At 36.2% G+C, this 24,584-nt stretch overlaps 1 protein-coding gene across 1 annotated transcript in view; it reads right to left on the reverse strand.

The window, feature by feature from the left end:
- The window catches only part of LOC140138612 (gamma-aminobutyric acid type B receptor subunit 2-like), a 47,667-nt gene that overhangs the window by 15,720 nt on the left and 7,363 nt on the right, over positions 1-24,584 (reverse strand). The window contains exons 3-12 of the mRNA XM_072160381.1: positions 22,705-22,875; positions 20,029-20,133; positions 19,131-19,196; positions 11,611-11,808; positions 10,404-10,649; positions 6,857-6,917; positions 5,496-5,694; positions 4,089-4,282; positions 3,129-3,212; positions 134-299 (exon numbers count right to left, since the gene is read on the reverse strand). Coding sequence (XP_072016482.1) covers positions 134-299; positions 3,129-3,212; positions 4,089-4,282; positions 5,496-5,694; positions 6,857-6,917; positions 10,404-10,649; positions 11,611-11,808; positions 19,131-19,196; positions 20,029-20,133; positions 22,705-22,875 — 1,490 coding nt within the window. The remainder of the gene's footprint in view (positions 1-133; positions 300-3,128; positions 3,213-4,088; positions 4,283-5,495; positions 5,695-6,856; positions 6,918-10,403; positions 10,650-11,610; positions 11,809-19,130; positions 19,197-20,028; positions 20,134-22,704; positions 22,876-24,584) is intronic.

A 24,584-nucleotide genomic window follows, 5' to 3' on the forward strand; every position in this document is an offset into this window, starting at 1 on the left:
CATGAATGGAATTGCAACATATTGAAAAAAGTTGACGAAAAACCCGGTTTGTCTTTGTCTGCCAGTTACAAAATATATATGAAAGAATTGAATAAATTTTATGTAATATTTATATTGTCAGCCGACAACCTACCTTTGTTCCCTGTATCTCAAATTGAAAGCTAAAAAGAAGAGCGCCATCAGGATTCCAATAATAGCTAAGGTACTCATGGCTGCATATAGGGCTACACTGATCCCTTTATGAACATTTAAAACCTTTATGACATCCTTAGGAGTGTGATCCAACGGTACATGTCCTCCTGGTGAAAGAAATTTATACCAATTCCAGCATTTTATATACATTTCAAAAGTTAATTTGATATAACACCATGAAATAACTATAAATGGTTAAAAGATTAAGGGGGAGTATGTGACTTACATTTACACAACTAGGCAAAAGGCACTCACAATTTAACAAAAATGTTTTTCAGAGTATATGACTGAGTTTGATTAATTAAAAAAGCTTAAAGTGGTACTACATCCCTTGATAAATTTGTGATTATTTTGCAGTTTTCTCAAAACATAATAACACACTGGTAACAAATGTTATGTATATTAATTAGAGGCAAGGTATCCAGTTACTACATGCACTACACCGGAATTTCAGTGACTCAAGACAAGCGGTACCGCTAGAATGTACCTCATTTCTTAACACATATAATGAACCACTTGTCTTGAATCACTGAAATTTAAGTGAAGTAATTGGATCCTTGCCCCTATAATATACGTAACTTTTGTTACCAGTGTGTATTGAATTAAACATAAAACTGATCAACTGGACTCACATTTATTTGAGAGGCTACAGTATCGCACCTAATCCAAGGTGCATCTTCAGGCCGTCTGATGATCTGGCGGCAAAAGGTCGTTGACCTGTGACAAGGTGGTGTTGCCAGAGGTCGTGGATCTTGAGTTGAACTTCTTAGGAATGTTCTTGATGACAGAATTGTAAGCCCCCGCCAAGTTATGGCGAAGACCTTTTGCCGCCAGATCATCAGACGGCCTGAAGATGCACCTTGGATTAGGTGCGATACTGTAGCCTCTCAAATAAATGTGAGTCCAGTTGATCAGTTTTATGTTTAATTCAATATTGATTAAACCTGGATGAATGACAACTTTCACAAACGTATTACCAGTGTGTAGTTACTTTTTGAAAAAAATACAAAATTTAGTCACAAAATTTATCAGGGGGTGTAGTACCACCTTAAACACCTATCATGATAGACTGCCCTGACTAAAATGGTTTTACCATATACATGAGAAAGTGATTTTTCAAAGCAGGTATGTGTGTTTCTTCATTATTGCTAGACCATTAATTGACCAGCCTAAGTTACTCACTTGCCTTTTGGTTACCACAAATTTTCAACTAAACACGCGTCAAATAATCAAAGTCGTCCAATATTTCTTTTATAGGCCCATTCAGCTGTACCAGATTAGGTGTAACCAAATTAAAATTGTTCATCAATTGCTTAAAAGTGAAGAATAAGTCATTCAAATTGTCATACGATAGTTCGTATTTTTGATATGAAAAATTTGGCAAAAACAAAAACAGCAGTATTGACAAAGTTGAAGCCCCATTCAAATACATCATCATGCAGTTATTGTTAACTACATGTATGCACACAACACAGGGGTACTCACAATAGGCAATTGAACCCTACTGGTAGCGCTGTGTTGTAGCTATAGGAGATGAACTAGTTAGCGTCATATATGAAAAAGTATAAAAGCTATGATTCTAGTACTTTCTCTATGTTTCAATTACTTATCCTTTTTAAAATATCTGAATTTTCAACCCGGTACAAGCTTTAATAACGGTGGACCATACATTTGTATGAGAAAGAAATATACCACCTATATCCAAACTCCCCTGTTATTCCAAACCGTAATAGGTACAAATTTAGTACTTTCTGTCAATCAAGTATGGTTTATTCTCTACATGTCAATCTTTAAATCATTAGCATAGTCCTTATAATAACGGTGGACCGCCTTGATGAGTAAATGACAGCAAACCAGTGAAAAATACCCCAAAACTCAGTCCGTGGAGCTCCGCCCGTACATGTCAATAGCGTCATTATCGACTGGATTAGTCGACCGTAGCGGACAATTCGATCGCTCATTGGATTAATATTATCACGTGGTAATAAATTTGCGTTGGACAATTGATTACTATAATGGTTTAGTACTGCATATCTCGGTTTAATCTTCACTAAGCGGGTTTATGGCTGTAAAGGTCACGCCGTGGACATAAGTGCACTATGTGTACCTAATTTCTCTACTTAAGGTTATTAATTATTTTAAACTGTTGTGATTTGGTAGTTCACAGCATCTTACGAATGGTAGTGAGCTTTGGCAAACACTGCATTGCTCAATTCATAGCGAGCGTGTAGAAGAATTAAAATATCACAGATATACTTTTATAGGTGCTGCGGTTCTTGAGTTACGTTGTAAAGAGGGCTGAAACACCAACACTTTTGTAAAACATACATAACTCATTAACAACAATAAATTAAGCAAGTTTGCAAAGTATACGATTTGTAGAATGAACTTTTGCAAAACATCAAGTTGTTATTTTTCAATAATATATTGATCTAGATAATTTTTAGGTTGCTTCGGCCAACAATACCTCGTCTACCCCTAAGTTGACAAATTACAGATTCGTGTAAAATGTCTTCTATATCTTTAATACATGGCTTTCAGCTTAACCATTAGTAGGCTGCGTTGGCACATCTATGACAGTAACAATGGTGCCAAAACTTGAATTTTTATGATTTTTACGATACTCCCGATGAGCAAACCACTGTCCCTTTAACTTACTATTTTCTATGGGACATAAAACTAACAGAAGGTAGGGAGCCACTGAAGTAAAGTGCCAATTGTTTTCTTAACCATTGATTTGTAAGGAACAATAATTGGGCTACCAAATGATGGATTTTGCAATCTGGCAACGCAAGTTGTGAAATATTCAAAAGGCAGCTATTTGGATGTTAACATCCGGCTATTAATATACTAACTATTGAACTTGAACTTGAACTTAATGTTCTGCCACTAGCTAAAGAAAATAGAATACTATCAGTAACTTGGTTGAAACATACCTGGCCAAATAAAGTTTCCTACCATCTCAAAAACACCACCTTCTTCGTTATCTGTAAACAATGCCACAGGCCTCTCAAGGAATTCTGAAAGAATGATTGATATGTTATTATCAGGTACGAAGCCGAGGGTACTCAGTTCGGTTTTGATAAGGTAAAAATTAGGTATTTTTTTACACATGTTAATACCATAATTGACGAAAAATGATACATTTATTCCGGTCATTTGTACTGCAAAACCCCATACCCCATTTAACATCCTATTGGTCAAGGCAAATAAAAATAGGTCTGAATTCCAAGTCGAATGTTGATATATTTAAAAATTCAATGTATGTTGTCAAACCGTCCGTTTTTATTCAAGATAATGGTACGAATCATACTTGCTAGACTATCATTTCTCTTCATAAACATGCGCTTGACAATTATGTACTTGACAAACTACCAGTTTGCCTATAGAGCGAATCATAGTATCGAAACTATGCTTATTATTATTAGCTAATGATAAAGATATGCTATGACTATGATATACCAAGGAGGATATTCTAGAGAGGGTACCGTCTAATTAGCACGTATTCACCTGTTATTAAACTAGCGTAATGTCGTTACTTCGGTTCTACTCGACCTATCAGCTGATTACGATACGGTTGATCATCATATACTGTAACAATGTTATTGCAGATTGGTAATTGCAGAACTGTAAAACGTATCCGGTGTTCCACATGGTTCGGGTCTCTGCCCAATTTGTTTTTTTCATCAATTTACATTTGTTCGGTAAGGGGTGATCGTACGTAAACATAACATTATTTACCATTTTATGTTTACGACAGTAACTGACATTCATGATTGGATGTCAACTAATTTCCTCACACTAAATGGTGGTAAAACTGTTCTTGGATCAAACAACAAAACTATTAAGTGTCAAACTGGAATTCAAAACGAGAAAATACATCTCTCTAACTGTACCTCCTTCCATCCTACATATAAATGGCAACGGAGTATCGCATGATATTGTTTTCCAACCGTTGCCGGAGTCAGCAGTCATGAAAACACATTCATCAGCACCGTTAAGTTCACTTCCCGAGGGTATCCACATTCTGTCACTAAATCTTAGGTCTTCCCATTCGTAGATTTGATCAATCTTTTTCAGACCAATAAACCTGCAATAAATTAACACGTTTTTTCTTAAAATCAGTTTTAATTGTGGAGTGTAAGGAGTTGTAAAGTTGCCGGAGTCGGATGAAATATCTTTTTCACTAAAAACCGCTTTTGAACTTTGTTGTACATTTTCTGTGTTAAATGACTCTCTTGATATACCGATAATTCAAAACATTATTCCATAACTGTTCGAAGCAATTGAATTGGGGCTTATTCGTCTTGAACGATGCCTTGTTTCTCTTAAATTCGTGTGATTAACTGGGTAATGTCCATTATTATAATCGCATGCGATTGTTGAGTTACTGCATTAAGGTCGAGAGGTGTAAAATGCATGGTCAAGTAGGATTATGGACAAGTAGATTTATCTTGACGATCCACCAGAGTGCTGATGAATTGAGCTTGGATAAGTCACGAAAATTACACGTAAGTGTTAATTCAATTGCTTGTGTGAATCGGTCAAAATTTACACCAATATTATATCTTGACGAATGTTTCCCAACCGTTGGCACGGGCTTGAATAGCAATTAGAAGGAGGCAATCTCAATCGGGCAAGGACTCTGATACATTGAGTTGTGTTGGGCGATGTGAGTTAGAGTCCCGTTTGCAATGAACTAGCTGCTTATTACCTCGGTTACCCGTATGAACACTTGGGGGGAAATCTTGGTTGTTATGGTTTATTGTGGTATGTATATTGTATGCGCTTATTAGTAGCAAGTCCTTGATTATTGCAAATGTGATGCGCCTCTATTGTTTAGCGTGCATTATTAACTATTGTTATAACTTCAGACTTAGACCGCTGAAGGGTAGTTCGTGAAAGCTAGCGCAAAGGATAACAATGGATATTATTGTGCACTAGAAGTACATAATATCAATAACGCGATTTAACCAAAATGCCACGAAGAACATATGTGACCCCTCGGCACAACTGAGCCCGGATGTCGCCAGTGCCACTATTGAGATATGCTCCACCGAACTTAACAATAAACAATAGGAAACAAAGGATTTATTGACTGTTTTATTGATTTTTCACTACTTAAATGTCAAGTACTATAGACATAATATACATCATTTTAAAGCTAATTTCAAGCAGAATATTTTGGTTGAATATCTCAAAAATGATGATTGGCGACTTCAGGGCTCAGTTGTGCCGAGGGGTCACATATATAGAATTTTATGATAGGACATTTTAAGTGTAAAAACACCATGGCCACGTACCATTTTTGGATGTCAGTGTTATCGCTGCTTCTCTGTACCGTTTCTGTTATAAAGTCATACTCCGTTTCATTTATAATAGCGACTATAGCCGACCCAATATTATTGCAATGCTCGGCCGCGTGCGAATATGTGAGAAATTGGTTTACAAATAAGAAACACTCTTCTTCATGTAATATCCAGGACGAATTAACACAACCGGCTACAGAATAGAAACACACAAAGAAAAATAAAGGTAAACATTATTTATATGCAACCTATTTCCCAAGCTCGTAGGTACATTATTTTGTTTTCAATAATTGTATGCCGAATATTAATCAATTTAAGGCGTACTTCCTATATTTTTTAATATTCATTTTCATAAAACATTGAAATACGTAATTAGAGTGGCTTTTGAAAGTTCCAGGTTCACAAATGATACCCCTTGTAAATGTATTGCAGTAGTGGCCCAGTGAAGTCCAATACTGCCCCCGGGATTGGGCCAATAAATGTTTGCCCACCGGTCTCGTGTGACCAACTCCACTTTTGAAGAAATGGTTTCATAAATATATTTATATTAATATCACTACGTCATACATCACGTATTTAGCATGTTTAGTAGAGCAACAACGTTTCGTGACCAGGTCGTAAACAAAAGAGTTTCTGACGTGCCTGAAGGATACTGAACAAAATATCTTTGGATTGTCCTCTTCAAAGTTCTTGTAATTCTAGGTAGGGTCATAAAAGATCAGATTATTTGTCTGGTCACAAGGAATCGTATAGTTTGATTGCTGTATCTGCAATGTTTGTGGACAGAAGCGTGAAAAAGGTCAACGCACTTTGGACTGGGGCCAATTTACTAATACGGTTAACACTGTCCAATTGAAATTAGACAATTTTAACCGTATTAGTAGATTGGCCCCAGCCAAAGGGGTGTTGACCTTTGACACGTTTCTGCCAATAATACCGTAACTAAACTTCGCAGATACAGCAAATTATTCGTTGGTTCACCTCAAGTTCGGTTGTGACATCGGTGCTTTATCGCGGTTGCACTATAGCGTGCCGACAAACCGCCACTTTATGTGTTTGCCTTAGTATGAGAACCCATATCCATTCTGCAGGCTTTTGTTTTCAACTGTTGAGCTGATGTACTTTGCTTGAAGACACCTATAATGGCAATGGTATGTCCTGTGTGAATGAGGTAGACTGAAATATGCCTACATTTCGGGCCCTATTCACAACAGTCATACCACTAACTATAGGCCTACAGATGTTATTGCTTTTTATTGTGCTCAAAGTTATGGTAATTCCAAAGTAGTCGGAAATTTCATTTTTGATGTGTTTTACTAATACATTTATTACAGTAACCTTGTGTGAAATGATACCTTGTAATTGTCGGATTTGTATAATTCCTACACGGTCACCATCGCGAAAACTCACAGGACCCTGTGAAAATAACACGCGACAAATTAATTTATGTATTGTGTTGTTCATCTCGTTCATTTTAGGCACCACATTTAGTCAGGAGGGTGAAAGTGCATAGGAACAATGCCGGAAACTACGTCACGCTATTGTTCGACCTAGGCTACATATTTTTTAACGCATGCGTGTTCGTCTATACAGCTTTAGTCTCCTCCACCTTCGCAACACGGCACGTGGAGTGTCTGGAATCACACTGACGGCGGAGGAGAATACTAGTTGGTCAGACAGTTTAATTTTATCAAGCATTTAATACCTGAACAGTCACCGTCATTTGATCGATTTACTACAGAATATATTGTATATTCGAAATATAATTTTAATATTGTAAACCTGTTAACTTATATATTTGTGTACTAAAGTATAAGGACACGTGAATAAAATCATGTCGAAGACAAAATGGCCGCTAATCCGCCTATTGTGAGACCTAGGATACATATTTCGAAAGAGGGCAGCAGACTAGGATGCCTATCCCTTTGTCTATTATTCCTGATTTAGTTTGGACCTGTGGCGTTATCGGTCCCCGATCAATGACTGTTTCTCTCATACCCTAGAGATGCGATAAATTGTATCGAGCATAATTCGCCATAAAAATAGTGATGTAACTGCGTTAGCTACTATAGTGATAGGTGACAAAATATTTTTAATGTATTGCAAATCACTACACGTACGCTGTAATACTGCATCGCACCACTGATGATCAAAGGATAGGCATAAAGACCGTAATCGAAATTCTTTGGAAATTTCACATGATGCATAACACTGGCCGACAAAATTAAACTTTTTTTCTGGTGACTTGGATTTAAGAGTTGTTTTTAACTAATTTGGGGTCGCTGATTTCAAAAATGGTATCAGTTTTTCCCTATCACGTCAAGTTTTTTTCTATGAAAATGGTGAAATTTCATGAATCACTTAACACATCCACCAAAGGGTTGCAACCCCCTGGATTTTCCAAGTAAACCCCTTATATTGGGTACCTATGAATAGCTATGAGTCTACTCTATCCATCGATACCAAAATAAGTACCAACATACATCATATGACGTCACAATGACGTCATTATCGTAGAAAATCTGAAAATATCCTGAAAGATGGCTAAAATGATAGATTTTGACCAAAAAAATGCTAGCAACGCCCGATTTTGATGCAGTTTTTTGCTAAATGTTCATAAAACTAATTACTTTGACATAAAAATTATGTTTGGCCTCCATAAACATCAAAATTTAAAAAAATATTATTCTCATGGGTTGCAACACTGTACCCGTCATTTTTGGGGTGTCAAACATGCCAAGGTATATCTTCTTGCCAAATTAAGACTTATTCTGTGGTATTTTTTATAGTTTATATTATCATGCCAATATTTATGCATTCACCTTTTGACTTTCAATTGGGTTTATATGATTTAGTAACTTTATGGGCCCAGATAATACGCCCTCTCATATAAATAGGGGTATACCATAGAGTGAAAATTTGACGTGATATGCAAAAAATAATGCTATATTTGAAATCAGCGACCCCAAATTACCTAAAAACAAGTCTCAAACCAAAGTCACCAAAAACTGTGTTGGGTATAATCCATGTAATTTTCCATCGCACCTGTTCGATTAGTGTCTCCGGAAAGAGCTGTATTGTATCTAGTCTATGATTGCACACATACACAGGCATGATAGGGGCGAACCTACCTATAGTGCAGAGCAATGCATTCAAAAACTGTTTTCACCTGTCGCTATGTTAATTAATCCTGTTACATTCTTTCTACTTCTACGGCGAATAGAGAATATTTACATTGTGCTGTTAATGCTACATATTCAAATCAATATCGACGATAGCACCATCTGATACACTTAGCTTAATAAAAAAAATAAAGATAACTGCCAATATACACTACGCAAAAAAGTTTCTTTATGCTTAGGAAATCTACCCACTATTAAAATCGAGCCACTAATGTTGTACGTTTGCTTACTAACCGCGTGCGGATGATTGTCCTGCGCATAATTTGACACCTCAATCACTACCCTACGACACTCCTGAGAAAAGATGTGAATGTTTAAGTTACACGAGGTCGAAAAATAAAAATTGCAAAAAGGTCTATTCAAGATTTCAGCATAAAAGAACACAAAAAACAACAAACATGCAGATAACATTTTTCGTTTACTTGTGAGCACATTTCAGGCATCATACTACCGCTTCCAACTGCACTTGATATTAATCTCTTTCTTTACTAGTCTTTCAGTGCTTTGTGTGTCAACCGTTGGCTTTCCTTGCAGCAGCCACGCGGCGAATGTTACCTTGCTCAATCCCGTTCCACTCGTTAATAACGATGCGACGCAATCCAACCAGTGTTGTATCTTCTTGTTGACTCGTACTTGAGCTGATCCCAAAGGTTCTCCAAAGGTTTAAGATCAGGGCTTCTGGAGGGCCACTTAAGTGTCTCAATTCCTTCTGCTTCCAGGAATGCAGCTGTCCTAGCTGCAGTGTATCAGTGTATGTGGTGTTGCGTTGTCGTGCATTAGGTAGAATCCTTCACAAATGGCAGCTGCATATGGGACTGCAACTGATTGCAGGACTTGGTTGATGTACACGTCGGTAGTAACACCTCCTCTAAGGTGTAACGAAACCATCTTGGATCAGTGAATCAGCTCTAAAACCATTGAATAGGCTTCTTTGTCATTTTTATCTGTCGACCTCTTGGTACTTAAACATTCATATCATTTCTCAGGAGTGTCGTAGGGTATTGATTGAGGTGTCAAAATGCGCAGCACACCGACATCGCCTGGCTAATAATTACTTGGTACAGCAGAGATACTAAAATAAATACCCGGGATCGATACACGTGAATGTGCTATGCACGTTTTGATATTAGACGATAAATCTTTGGATACCGGGGTAGAAAATGATGAATATCTCCCGTAATTTTTTGTTCTAAAGAAGCCATATTTAGATCCTTGCACTTGAAAATATGTGTTGAAAGGATATGATAGTCATTAGCTTGAGTATTGAGAACGAAGCGTGCGTCTTGAACTCAAAAACTGGCCAAAATTCTGAATTTATATTGCGTTGGTCCTGTATGGACTACAGCGTAGCTGCACTCACTCCCGTGGAGGCAGTATTAAAGTCGATGACCATTGACCTCAATGGCGTATACAAGCTTACTCACACACAAAGAGGTGAATTACCGGGCTATTGTCAGTAGCCTTAGTCATGTCCCTCGGCTCAAGGTCGGAACAAAATGGCCATGCGTGGCTGTGGATTCAACCTACCATGGCGATTTCTGCCATGAAGATATCGGGGCGATGACACTGTGCGCAGGACAATCCCCCGCATGCGATTATTTAGCAAACGTACAAAATTAGTTGCTAGATTTTAATAGTGGGTAAATTTCCTAACCATAAAGAAACTTTTTTTGCGTAGTTTATGCTAGTGCCACATTTCCCACATCAATTAATGTCATACCGATACTCCAGTAAATCTAGTTTCATTCAGCAATTCAAAGAAGATTCTCCCCATTTCTTTGTCATCATAGGTGAAATCTTCCAATCGCAGTCCTTTGATTTTAAGAACCGACACAGCTTTATCAAGCACCAGTGCAATAGCCCAGGCAGCGTCGTAACCAAATGGATTATACGATTGCCATTCATAGTTGGACCATTGTGGCGCCTTCATGTAGTCACTAAGCATCTCTACGTATTGTGCAGCAGTCTGTTGATAAAGAGGGATAGCACACAGGAAAGGAATAAAGAAAAACAAAAAAATGATGGACGGAAAGGAAGGAAAGAAAGGGAAACAATGAATAAAAAGGAAATAAAGAAAGAAAGAAAGAAAGAAAGAAAGAAAGAAAGAAAGAAAGAAAGAAAGAAAGAAAGAAAGAAAGAAAGAAAGAAAGAAAGAAAGAAAGAAAGAAAGAAAGAAAGAAGAAAACATGAATAAACAAGTCTATAATGGTGGTATAAATAAAAAAATATGAAAATAAATAATGACAAATTTCATACAATATACTTTATGCCCGTATTAATAGATCATTATTTTACCTAACATAATAATAAAACAATTTATTTTATTTAAGTCATACAAAGATTCTTGTCATTTGTAAATAGTCACTTTTTCATTGCATTCACGCGAAGCTGCCATGGCAACGGTAATAAACGCGAACTATAGCGAGTGGTGACGACCTCAACTCGCAAATTATAGGTGTGTGTATTGCTTCTGAAATAAATATAGTTTATAGTTTTTCATTCTTTTCTATTTTCCTGCTGATTTATAAAGTGGTAGAAAAGGAATGATATAATGAGTTATATTAAACAAATATTAAATGTTTATATTCATCAATGCAAAGAATGCAAGGAATATGTTTGATTGTTATACACAACAATATTGTATGTATTATGTTTGTGCAATTTCATAAATATAATCACACTTTCAAATTCACTTTTCTAATCTTACAGGTGCGAATGACCAGCCTGATTTGAATATTCTATGGAATTTATACGATCCAGGTCTTTATCCCTGTATTCATCTTTTGCTATGTTAGTTAATCCCGAGGAGGAGGAGGAAAGGAGGAGGAGGGAGGGAGGGACGACGAGGATTAAGGAGAATGTGTCAATGGTGATGCTGTCATTGACGTATAACCCTATTTCTTTAAGAAACCGGTAGAATTACTCACAATATTTGCAATAGTCAGTTCAGAACTGGTACTTAGTTGCAAACTCTCCGTAGAGATATAATATGAACTTCGAGCAGCTTTACGCATTTCTTCTAAGGTGCAATGCACGAAGTCGTCTTGTTCTTCCCACCATTTTGGTGCGTACCATCCTAACAACAGCCACACGTAACCATCGCCAACCATGTTGTTCTTGTAAGCCTATTACGTTTGTCAAAAACAAAAATACATTCTTGAAGAGGTTCATTAATAATAATATACGGTACTTTCTCTAGCGCAATAGCAAACTTGTTCATTGCGTTTAAAAAAAAAAGAACTTACACTACATGGACTTACGCTGCAAGAATAAAAAATACATTAATACAAATGTGTCTTGAGAGAGCGTTTGATAATGCGAACAGATGGAGATGATCTTATTGAAAGCGGTGGTCTCAACCTCAATCGAAGAAATTATTGATTCCTCCACTTGAGGGTGTATCCAGTGAAGGTGATACAGGTTCAATGAACCAAGTATGTGGAAATACAGACAGTACCAATATTGGAAAAATAGAAAATAATTTCATCATGAAATTTCATTAGGTTTCTACAATGTACAAACACATGGAAACAAGTCTGATCATAAATTAATTTAAAACAAATTCTATTACCCATTAGTCAGAAGTGTAGCTACTGATGAGGTATGTAGCTACTGAAAGATGACACGGAGGGACATGATTTGATTGATGGGGAAAGTGAATTCTACAGAAAATCACCTTGAATCCTAATGGTATATATCAGCCAGTTTAATTTTGGTTAAATCAATATGGATGTTACTTGTCTCGTGAAAGGTGACCGTGAATACTTTCGTTTGTAATAAATATGTTGGAAATAATTTGTGGTGGAAATTGAACATGAACGTTCCCAGTTGATGATTATATATATATCTTAAATATTGTTGCTTAAAGAGTGGTTTTGTATGAGTCAGCCAAAGAGAGTTGGTGCACGAGCGAAAGTGCTTAAAGGTGCGAGTTGTTTTTGTCTACCCAAACCATATTACAGTGTGAGATGTAAGGAGCCCACAGAATTAGAGAATGCTGTGAGGGAACCACAAATGTGTTGTAAAGTGTAAATGTGCGTGTCATGTCAAAAGCAGACACTTTTGGGCAGGATCGTAAATGGAGAAATAGCCAAAAATCTGCCCGCGGATGATTTTTGTGATGTTATTAATGTTAAAAATATTGTCTGATAGTTTCAGACCAGAATATAACTGGCATCTTGTATTTTTTGAGACATTTTTCAAGGTAATTCGTACTCTCAACATTGTTGTCAATAATATAATTATTTAAAGGCCGATATCTCAATTTCGAATTTTCTAATACCATAACTTACAAACTCAATATATTCGCTTAGGAATGTCCGATTTCATTGGGGAAAACAGCGTTGTGGAGCAAAATATCTCTATATTTAAGATATGTAAAAACTTCAAAATTGATAACCTGCCCAAAAGTGTCTGCTTTTGACATGACACGACACAAATAATGATTGCTGATGGGGAAGAAAGGGACGAACTTTACGGATAATTCCATTACATTTAGAGACTATTTTAGATATATGGGTCGTTCGAGATTTCCAGGAAAGATTGTCGTCAATTTATAATATGCCTAGATAATTTGATTGTGTGGACTTTTCATAAATTTTTCATGAATTCATACAATTAGTTTTTTAAACATTTAATGAGAGTTTGTTTAGTCTAAACCAGTTAGAGAAGTTTTCAAAGTTATTGTTAATCAGGGTTTCGAGGGAATTTTGGCCCGTGTGAGAAAAGAGACACAGCATGTGATTGATGTCATTTCAGATGGTGTTTGATTGAATACAACGAACTGTTTCCTGTTATTGAGGTAACTACGAATCCAATTATTAGCAATTACACTAATGGCATAAGTATCAAGTAGAGTAAGTAATTTATCATTAAAATTATTACAAGCTTCCTCGGGTCATCAATATCATACATAAAATGCCAGCCGGATAGGGAAACGTTGTTATTGAGGCCATTGATGTTTAATAGCAGGCTTGAATTGCCTAATAGTTGGTTTGATGGTGAACACAGGGAAGTGACCCAAGAGATCTGTAATTATAACACCAGACTTATGCATAGATAGAACAGCGTTGGGGAATACATTATCAATACAGGAGTTGGACAATCGATGCATAATCATGAGAAAAGAAAAGGTTAACGAATGTGTTATTTTCCCGGGGGGGGGGGGGGTGACCCAGTACAAATGACCATACGGGGACGTTCCGCAAACATGGGTAGCATTTTCAGCCTTCTGGTATATCAATGACCCCTTTTTCAAAGCCTATTTTGGTATATGAATGGGTCCTTTTTCAAAATTTTCTCAATTTGTTCGGAAAACAGCCCAATTTTTCCTTAATCTAGCCAAAATTGTCAAAATTTACCCAAATTTTGGGAACATTTGTAAAAACTAAGACAATTTTGGTTAATTTCGGCCGAAAATTTTGACTTTTGGTATATCAATGTGTCCAAATTTCTTGAAAAATTGGTATATTTATGGGTCTACTTCCAAAATCTCAGCGGCACGTCCTTACCAAAACCAAACTTGAGTACCCCTCCCCCGGGTTATTTTAGAAGTTCCATGTACGACCATAATATGGCATGTTTTCTTTTCTTTTATAGAGGTAGCTTCCAGGGTCTTGAACAATAACCGATAGATGAAAAAAAGATAGTCAAAAATCACATATTCCGGCTGACTTGTATAATCCCAACAATAGCATCTTGTGATAGTTGTTATTGATCTCAATGAACACTGAATCACAAATGCTTGCAGTCTATTTTAGGATCACATCTTTCGCGAAAAGTGTTACATGGATTGATAAAAAAATAGAAGCGCCTCCACCTCTCCTATCTTGCCTTACAGATTCTACTGATGAATAAATGCTGAGATCAGACAGATAAGAAAACCCCATTTCCGTGAAGCCATAACTATCAAAGTGCTGATCAAATATATTCTTATTAGATATTTATCGCCATTGGTCCCCCCCCCCAACTTTAAATTAAACAAAGTTGGAACAAATATAAAAAAAGTTCTGATGTACAACAGTGATCATCGCAATGAAGTAAAGCAGGGGCGTAATCGAATCATGGTGACACGTTGTAAACAAACCATGACAAAAATGATACGAGTTGGGAAAATCCCGTACGGCCAATGTAAGGTGTGCGTGTCCCGGGGTGCGTGTAAGGAAAAATTCATTTACCATGCAAATCAAAACGAATAACAGATAGGCCAGTCAAATTAAGAAAACTAAAGGTTAAGTCACCACTATTTGCAGCATAATCCATTTAATCACCATTCATTTCTGAAAAGCATATCAAATAATACATCAAAAGGTCCCCGAAAATCCAAGTAGTGGAACAGTGTCTAATTTGCATAAATCCAAAATGGCCGCAAGTGTTGGAATTTAGAAGTTGGTCAAATCTTGTTAAAAACCATATCAATGTATTGCTCTTATTATAAGGATTCAGAAAAAGTACACATAGTTTCACCTGTCTCCGACACCGTTCTAGACTATAGACTATTGGGGTCCACAAGTGTCCACAATTGAAAAATGCTCCAATTTTCATCCAATTGCTCTCAAATTGTTCTATTGGCAAAAATGAATTAAAATAAAAACATCTGCATTGTTTTGGATGTTTTGTTACATAGTTAACATAAAATAGGTCAAGGTCAACAGGGCTCAATAGATTTTCATTTTATGGCCATATTACCAAGGTAACAAATCACCCGAGATATGGCAAACTATATCTTTAAAAAAAAAGGTTTTTGCAAGCAGAGCAATCTGAGACCATTTTTATTAAAATTAGACAATTTTGCCATGTTTATCCCCTGTAGAATCCCACATTTTGACATTTGGCTTTCCCCCTATAACTCAAGATTTGTACATCAAAGTATACATTTTCTAAATCTTTAAGCGCTATTTACATGGAGACTTTACCCTTGCCTACATAATAACCATACATTTTATTTTGATGGATGACTTGCCCTGGCGATGCAATTTACATGGGGACATAGAGTCCAGCAATTGTGACCTCAATCAACTATATCTGGGGACCCCCTATGTGACCTATAAAACCATAACCAGGTAAATACATAACAAAAGTGTGTAAAAGCCATCAACATTCCAGAGAAACTCTCAGGAGAGTGTAGTACTGTCTTGAAAAAATAGCCCCGGTTCTATTTTGAGGAAACTATGAAAGGTCAGAGGTCCAGGGGTATTGCCTAGCAAAATTACCAATATACACGAGGACTTTCCCTTGCTGGAAATAAATTTCCAGCAATAGAGTCTCCATGTAAACTGTGCATTATGACCAGAGAAATACATTGGTATGGTTTTTAACAAGATTTGACCAACTCCGAAATTTCACTCTCTGCATTTTTGATTTATGCAAATTCGAAACTGTTCCACTACTTGGATTTTCGGGGACTTTTGATATGTTTTCGTGTGACATTTTGGCAGATTGACACATGTAAAATGGATTCTGTTTCAATTAGTGGTGGGGGATTTTGTATCCTTCGATTGGCGTAAGATGTTTGCCAAAAAAGATACAAATAAAATATAGGCCGCAATGATTTAAGTCTAGAATCAAGGAGAAAATTCTAATGCATCACATGTAGAGTGGCTTGAGATCTTTGAAGTAATTTATTTAATAAATTTATAAAAAATAAATTACAGGGTATTCCATAAAAAAATTACCGGGTGAATAAATTTGGACATAGGTCAAAAAATAGAAATTAGAATCAAAAATTAAGACATTAGCGGGTAGCTCATTTTATTGTGCATCATATATGCAAATTCTATTTCATTCGGTTGACTGATTGTGAAGCAACGAGAAATTACATAATGCGCGCAGCAATGCAATTCATTCCAAGTTTGATCAACAGTCGCTTTTTCTATACTTGCTCACCCCTCCCTAAAGTGTGTGTATCTCATTAAATTCATTCCTCTGATATAATTTCTTATTTTATAATCCCACGGTGTTGTGATATCCATGCTTTCACTGAAGGTGAACATCCTGAATATAGTTTATAATTTTTGATACACAGTGGTTGAATTATAAAAAACTTAACATGTAAAATGTTATATTTTTTTAAAAACCCAAAAAGGACATGAATAAGTAATGAGCTTGTAGCTTCTAGTCTTCATACTGTGCACTATTATCAGTGAATAAATGAATTTGCAGGATTGGTGCTGAATAATTCAACAATTTTGCTTGACAAATCCATTAAATAAGTACTCACGACTTTAGCTTTCGCCATAGGTGCTGATGGCTTGATCAAAAGTGACTTAGTCCACTGCTTTTCCTGCGAAACGGCTCAATGACATTTCCCGGAAGTGATGATGTTTTGAGCAGTGGATCGTGTACGTTATCGAGAGATCAGGAGAATAAGATCAGGACAGCGCTAATAGATTTTGGTTACCCCAAATGAAAACAACCGAAAGTGAGACAGTAAAAGAAGGAAGACACACGCCATCCAAAGGTATGGTAGTCATACCTAACTTAGAGGGCTTGTCGGAGAAACTTCACAGAATCTTCAGGAAATATCACATCTCCACAGCCATGAGACCTACCAACATGCTGGTCCATCCGAAGAAAAGGAAAGAGCAGACTAGTGACGTGGTGTACAATATTCCTTGTAAAGGTTGTGACAAGTCTTGTATAGGAGAGACTGGACGAGAGTTTGGAACAAGACTAAAAGAACACAAAAAGGACTCTGAAACAATTGCAGGAAGAAAGTTAACGAGAGCAAACAGAAAAGAATCAACCTCACAACAGCGCAAATCAGCCATCACCGATCTCAAGAAAATCATATCATAGAATGGGAAAGGGCAACAATTCTCGATAAGGACTCAAATGCTTTCAACTCAAATGCGGTCAACAAATTCCCCCTTTTTGCGGCAATTTTGGGCAAAACTTGTTGTCCCCCCCTTAAATTCACTTTGCCACCCCCCCATGCGCCAGAAAATTCCTTTCAGCATTAAAGTCAGGGAAGCAATCTACATTCGGCCAAAGCAATCAACCGTGAAGAAGGTCTTGTATCTCTCGATCACGTATACGATCCACTGCTCAAAACAAAACATCATCACTCCCGGGAAATGTCAATAAGCCGTTTCGCGGGAAAAGCAGTAGACCAAGTCACTTGTGATTAAGCCGTCAGCCCAGATGGCGAATGCTAAAGTCGTGAGTACTTATTTAATGGATTTGTGAAGCCAAAATATTTGAATTATTCATCTACAATCCTACAAATGCATCTATTCACTGATAATAGTGCACAGTATCATGATTAGAAGCTACAAGCACATCATTTATTCATGTCTTCTTTGGTTTTTATCAACGTTTGTACAATATTTTTTGTGGAAGCTGAGAGTACATCAGACATATCGAATTGCATTCTGAATACGAGGAATGTCCGTCTGATATCAAAAAAGATTTTTTGAAATTCGCGATATAATACAAATTTTATGGCAAATTATTAAATTTCGATATTTTGTTTTCGTTATTTAACAGTCCTTGAAGTAAACTTTATAAATCTAATTACATGTACTTACGTGTATCATAGTAGCTGGAATGAAAAGCCGACGATCAATTGAAGGTTTTGACCTTTCATATTGAAGATACTGTGTACTTTTTTTTTCAAATTTTTTTTTCACATGATGGACGGCTTTTCATCCCAGCTACATACACTGCAAGTATAATAGATTTATACAATTTACTTCGCGGGCTGTTAAACTAAATTTTAATCATTTGCCATGAAATTTGTGTTATATTGCGAATTTCAAATAATCTAAATTATTTGATATCAGAAGGACATTCCTCGTATTTAAAATGCAATTTGATGTGTCTGATGTGCTCTCAGGTCCCACCAAAAATGCTTGAAAACGCCACTATCCAAGCCATTAAGTTAAAACGTTTGTATTATTATTCATGGCAATATTTTGAAGCAACAGTTTGTCCGAGAACCCTTTGATTTCTGCAATTAGAAGCTTCCCAGCTTTAATTCGTAATTCTTAATTCTAATTATATTAACATTAACGAACAAAGGTATTTACAAGTACCGGGGTCATTTTACATGCAAGCTTTTATTTTTAATAATTATGCAGTATTTTCAAATTTGAACAAAACCTAATTAAATGTTTTGCAATAAACAGTTTATTTAAGAACAACGAAAAGGATTTCACCGAAAACCGTTAAAGCCGCGCGGTAACCACTAATGCACATTGTGTTGAATATGTGTTGAATGATCTTTCTTTCAAACTTGAATTGACGCATGCGTTATGTAATCGCTCATTTCTTCGCAATCAGTCAAACGATTCAGGTAAAATGAGCACATAATATGTAAAATAACATGTGCTACACGCTGTTTTTTTAGATTGTTTGATTTTATTTCTCGACTTACGTTCAAATTCATTCACCCAGTAATTTTTGATGGGACACCCTGTATATTGTTTATTATTTATTATTTACGTACCTCACATAAAACTCGTCTTGTTTTTGTAGCATACATATTTACTGCTATAATCTTGGCATCTACAGTCTGTAAAGAACATATAAAAAAATACGTATAATAAGCTTAAACTCATGAAATAAATTGGGCTATTCCATTTAAATTCCACGGTCCCCTGTGGAAGATTTTGGAAACATCTTCCGAAGAGGGGGTATGAATTTCAAATGGAATGAACACATTCGGCGGCTCCATTTGAATTTTATACATCCTCAGACAAAGTTTCCAAATTGAATCGTCCATAGGAGGGCGATTTAGAGTGGGTTAATGTACAAATTCTATTTCTTAAATTTTCCAGAGGCGGAGTGGTTTTAAATGAACTAGCTCATTGCCCTCACCTCACTTAAAACAAACTGGATACAAATTTGACTAGAGCTGCTGTGCTTCAAGAGATACGAATATCATGTGGCTGCTGATTGACCCACTTGAACCACTGGAGTCTGGATGATCTTTGACCTGAACTAGTATAAACTATATACTGACCAAATGCTAAGAGGGTCATTTGGCCGAAGAAACTCTGGAGGTCCATTGACCCTGGCCAAAGGAAACAAAACCAACAGTTCTTCTGATCACATTTGATAACTAATACAGCATTGTTTAGTTGAATAACCTTGGTACGACCTTTGACTCCAACCAAATTGAGGGGTCATAGCATGTAAATTAGTAGGCGATGGAATGAAAATGGGATTTTCTTCGTTTTACATCATTTTGTTCGGCTCAAAATTAAAGCGGATATAATCTGACAGTAAAAATACAAAATGTACTTCTATGGAAATGTTAAAATATTGCTTAAGTAGGCATACTGCTATTTTCCATATCATCCATGTAAATTGCTCCAGCTACTCTGGATTACTTCATAGCTTACCTTCAAATTTTGAATTTGATGTGAAGGATCATCGGAAGCGAAGGTTTCTGATGTAAGAATCCTGATATTGGCTTCGTTGAGTTCTCTAATGAGATGGTCAGCCGTCTACAATAAATAATTCGAAGACGAGAAATTGAGAATTGAAGTGGAGGACACAACAGAACCTTTCATACAATTAAGGCTGGTTTATTAAACCCCGGAATTATGGAGACTGTGGCCTCATAGCTGATTAATTATTAGTCTAACGTTATAGTTATACAGGTATATAATTATTTAGAATAGCGACAACAATTTGACAAATTCAACTGTGGCATCAGATTTATGTAAACATGCTCGGTTTTGGAAATAATCAGAGTTCTCTAACCAGGCCGATTAGGGTTCTATTCACATGATTCAGGCGACTACTTCGAGAATTAAAAGTAGAAATTAAAATAATTTCTTTAAGTTTTCGGTCTGAGATAAAAGTATCGATAACAATATCCGACGAGAGCTTAGCTATGACAATGTAAAATCACCTGACCAAAACCAAAATTAAAACCAGGAACTTGAATGGACAAAACCACCTGACCAAACCCAAAATTAAAACCAAAATTAAAACCAGGAACTTGAATGGACAAAACCACCTGACCAAACCCAAAATTAAAACCAAAATTAAAACCAGGAACTTGAAAGGACTCATTTTGCATTGAACTAATCGACACAATCACTTAGTCTGACGAAGGCCAAGTAATATTACATTTATGGGTAGAAACCAAAAGTAAACTTCTACGCTACTCAGACCGGAGCGCTTTCACCGGGTCAACCAGCGTCTTCAGCGAATGTTATTGGTATGAGGATTTGTTGTTGTTAGTTGAGTCCTGGGCGCCATTTATGGTGTTTTTAATTGCAATAATTACAAATTTTGAATTCAATTCTGCTCTTTTAAGGGGCATGACTATTTGATATAAATATTGCGTTTTACGGCTTCTAATTATAGCATTTCCAATGTTATCATGGTTACTCGCGGTCGCGTTACATTTTTAACAGAATTGACACAGTCAGTCTCCTATAAATATAACTAAACAAGAACATATTTAGTTCATCTTCTCCACATTGCGCTTGTAGACCATATGTACCAAATACCATAAACATTAAATTTGTGAACAACTTCAAGCAACGTTTATTGGCAAATTATTATTGCGACTCGCTTTACATCAAAATGCACATCGTAAATTTGTTAATTTTACTTATACACAATTTCTACTTAAAAAATGAAGTTAAAACTGACGTTATCAACACTATGTGATTACGTAGTACTCCAGGGGCAAAGACAAACTACAAATGAATCAACAACTTTTAAAATGACTAATTCAACTGCGTAACGTGATTGGTGACATCCCGCTATCTCTAAGGTCCGCTATCTCTAATGTTCACTATCTCTAAGGTTCGCTATCACTAACGTGTAAAGTCTATGGAGATCAGAATCCCGCTATCTCTAGAGAAAAGGGTTCGCTATACCTAAAAAAAAGGTCCGCTACTTCTAAGGTTCGATATCACTAATGTAGAATAAGGTTCGCTAGTTCGAAGGTTCGATATCACTAATTATAAATAAGGTTCGCTATCACTAATTTAAAATAAGGTTCGCTATCACTAATTTTGAATAAGGTCCGCTACCACTAATTTATTGACGGTTCGCTATCTCTAAGGTTCGTTATCACTAATTCCAATAAAGGTCCGCTATACCTAAGGTTCGCTATCCCTAATTTTGTTTCAGGTTCGCTATCCCTAATTAATTAAGGTTCGCTATCTCTAAGGTTCGTTATCACTAATTTCGATTAAGGTTCGCTATACCTAAGGTTCGTTATCACTAATCTTAAATAAGGTCCACTATCTCTAATTTTAAATAAGATCCGCTATCTCTAATTTCAAATAAGGTTCGCTATCTCTAATTTCAAATAAGGTCCGCTATCTCTAATTTTAAATAAGGACCGCTATAGCGAACCTTATTTGAAATTAGAGATAACGAACCTTATTTAAAATTAGAGATAACGAACCTTATTTGAAATTAGTGATAGCGAACCTTAGAGATAGCGAACCTTAGAGATAGCGAAACTTATAGATAGCGGACCTTATTTAAAATTAGAGATAGCGAACCTTAGGGATACCGGGATTGTTAAAATTAGAGATAGCGGACCTTATTTTAAATTAGTGATAGCGAACCTTAGAGATAGCGAACCTTCAATAAATTAGTGATAGCGGGCCTTATTTAAAATTAGAGATAGCGAACCTTATTTAAAATGAGTGATATCGAGCCTTAGAAATACCGAACCTTTTTCAAAATTAGTGATATCGAACCTTAGGTATAGCGAACCGTAACCATCTGATTCACGTTACACTCAAGTCTGTAAAAAAGAATCATTTTGAAAGGTGAAAACCCGGGGTGAAAACCGCAGAATTTCTCTAAAAATCCAATTTATGGGGATTTTTGTTATACTAAATGTAAATTAAATTTACCGAAAGACAACAACACAAATGATAGAACTTATTTTTACCACACTTTTATTACTTATACGTTTGCTTTGTCTGATGCAAAATAAGTTCTTTTTACCCCTATGTTTGTTGTTATTGCAGGCAACATAGGATTAATTGAATTGGACAATTTTAATTGTCCTACGGTATGTTAAAACTATTACATACCAGTGAAAAGATTTCATGTTTTCCATGTATCGTGCCAACTTTGTTCCATCCAAATTCTTTCATAAGATGGATCCTAGCTGGGTTAAACATAGTATCTGGCATAACGGTTCTGTAGAAGTACGGGTAGTCTATTCGGTTGGAAAGAGTTGGAGCTGATGCTCCATACGATATCTGTTTAGAGAATTTAGATGATGAAATTGTTATACAGGTATACAGCTCATTTTATGTCATATAGTTTATTACTCCCCGTCTTCCCGAGTCATTCGATTCGGATAATTGAATACAAGGTGTTTACTACGAAGGACAAATTAAACTTGTTGTTTAAATTACCAAAGGACTCTACATGGGACTTTTATTATTGAAGACCGAATTAAAAAGACTAGTTTGCGTCTGACGTCAGGGCAAAGGCGCGACGTGATTGGTTGCTGACTTGCGCCGTACGGCATTTTTGGTCTAGTTGACAGGACGTCATACGCTAACTTGTCTTTTTAATTCGGTCTTCATTATATGAGGGGAAGGGTGATGGGTCACTGCATGCCGGCAAATGGAAAGTTCCCGGATGGACTTTATATCATGCTGTCCTGAGCAACCAGTATACTTTTTTGTGCTCATTTTCTTTTCATTTTTATTTACAGTACCGCTTCATGTTGTTTATACTTTTTAATAAGCACACATCCTTTTCCTGTATTTATTAAGTCCTCTCATATCATTTATGCGGGCGTGTTCACCCGTTGTCATAACCCCATTTTTGATTACATGTATGTTCATTAAAAAAAACAATGATAACTGCGCTCTAACTACTTGATTAGGCCATATAACTTATTTATGGAATTTTGGATGACTGTTGTTATCATTTGGACATCGTAAATATTGCTGATATAACTTATTTTTGTTATTTATTGTTCATTATGGAGATCAAACGAGATTCATTTTCTCTGTTGACACGGCATTTCAAGATCATGATTAATATGTTCACTTTAATTTTTTGATAATTCAATATATTAAGAAAAATAACCATAGCAGTCCATTAAATTAGCCTTGCACTTTAGAGCTCATGATGTTCATTCACATTCTCTGTTGACATGGCATTTCAAGATCATGATTAATATGTTCACTTTTATTCATTTAATAATTTAATATATTGAGCAAAATAATCATAGTACTCTATAATTAGTCTTGCACTTTAGGGTTCATGGATCCGCGCCTATTTAGGTATGGGCAGACAGACCTACGTGTAATTTAACGTTTCTCTTCATTTTCCTCCTTTTTCATGTTCTCCTCTTTATTCTCCTTTTGTCATTTTAACCTGAAGGTGACCATAAGTAAAACTCTACTAAGCATCTCTACTCCATCTTTTAAGCGCGGATTTTTTATTGTCATTACACGAATTTTAATCTCACTGCAGGAACGTGCCAGCTGATAAGTTAAAATAGCACCTGGGACTACGCGGGACTTGGACTCAGACAGCAAGGACGTCGATTCGGATGGCAAAAACTCGGATGGCAAGGACTCGACTACACTCTTAGAAAAAAAAAGGTTCTTAGCTGTGCTGTATGTGGAACCCTGAAGAGAAAAGGATCCTTGAAAATTTAAAGAGCCCCAAAATGGTTCTTTCTGCCCTTTCCAGAACCCTTTTCAGGTCATAGACCTACGTGTAATTTAACGTTTCTCTTTTTTTCTCCTTTTTCATGTTCTCCTCTTTATTCTCCTTTCTTTTGTCATTTTAACCTGAAGATGACCATGACTCTACTAAGCATCTCTACTCCATCTTTTAAGCGCGGATTTTTAATTGTCATTACACGGATTTTAATCTCACTGCAAAAACGTGCCAGCCGAAAAGTTAAAATAGCCCCTGGGACTACGCGGGACTTGGACTCAGA

This window comes from Amphiura filiformis, chromosome 2 (assembly GCF_039555335.1).
Source record: "Amphiura filiformis chromosome 2, Afil_fr2py, whole genome shotgun sequence".
In the NCBI taxonomy this organism is placed as follows: Eukaryota; Metazoa; Echinodermata; class Ophiuroidea; order Amphilepidida; family Amphiuridae; genus Amphiura; species Amphiura filiformis.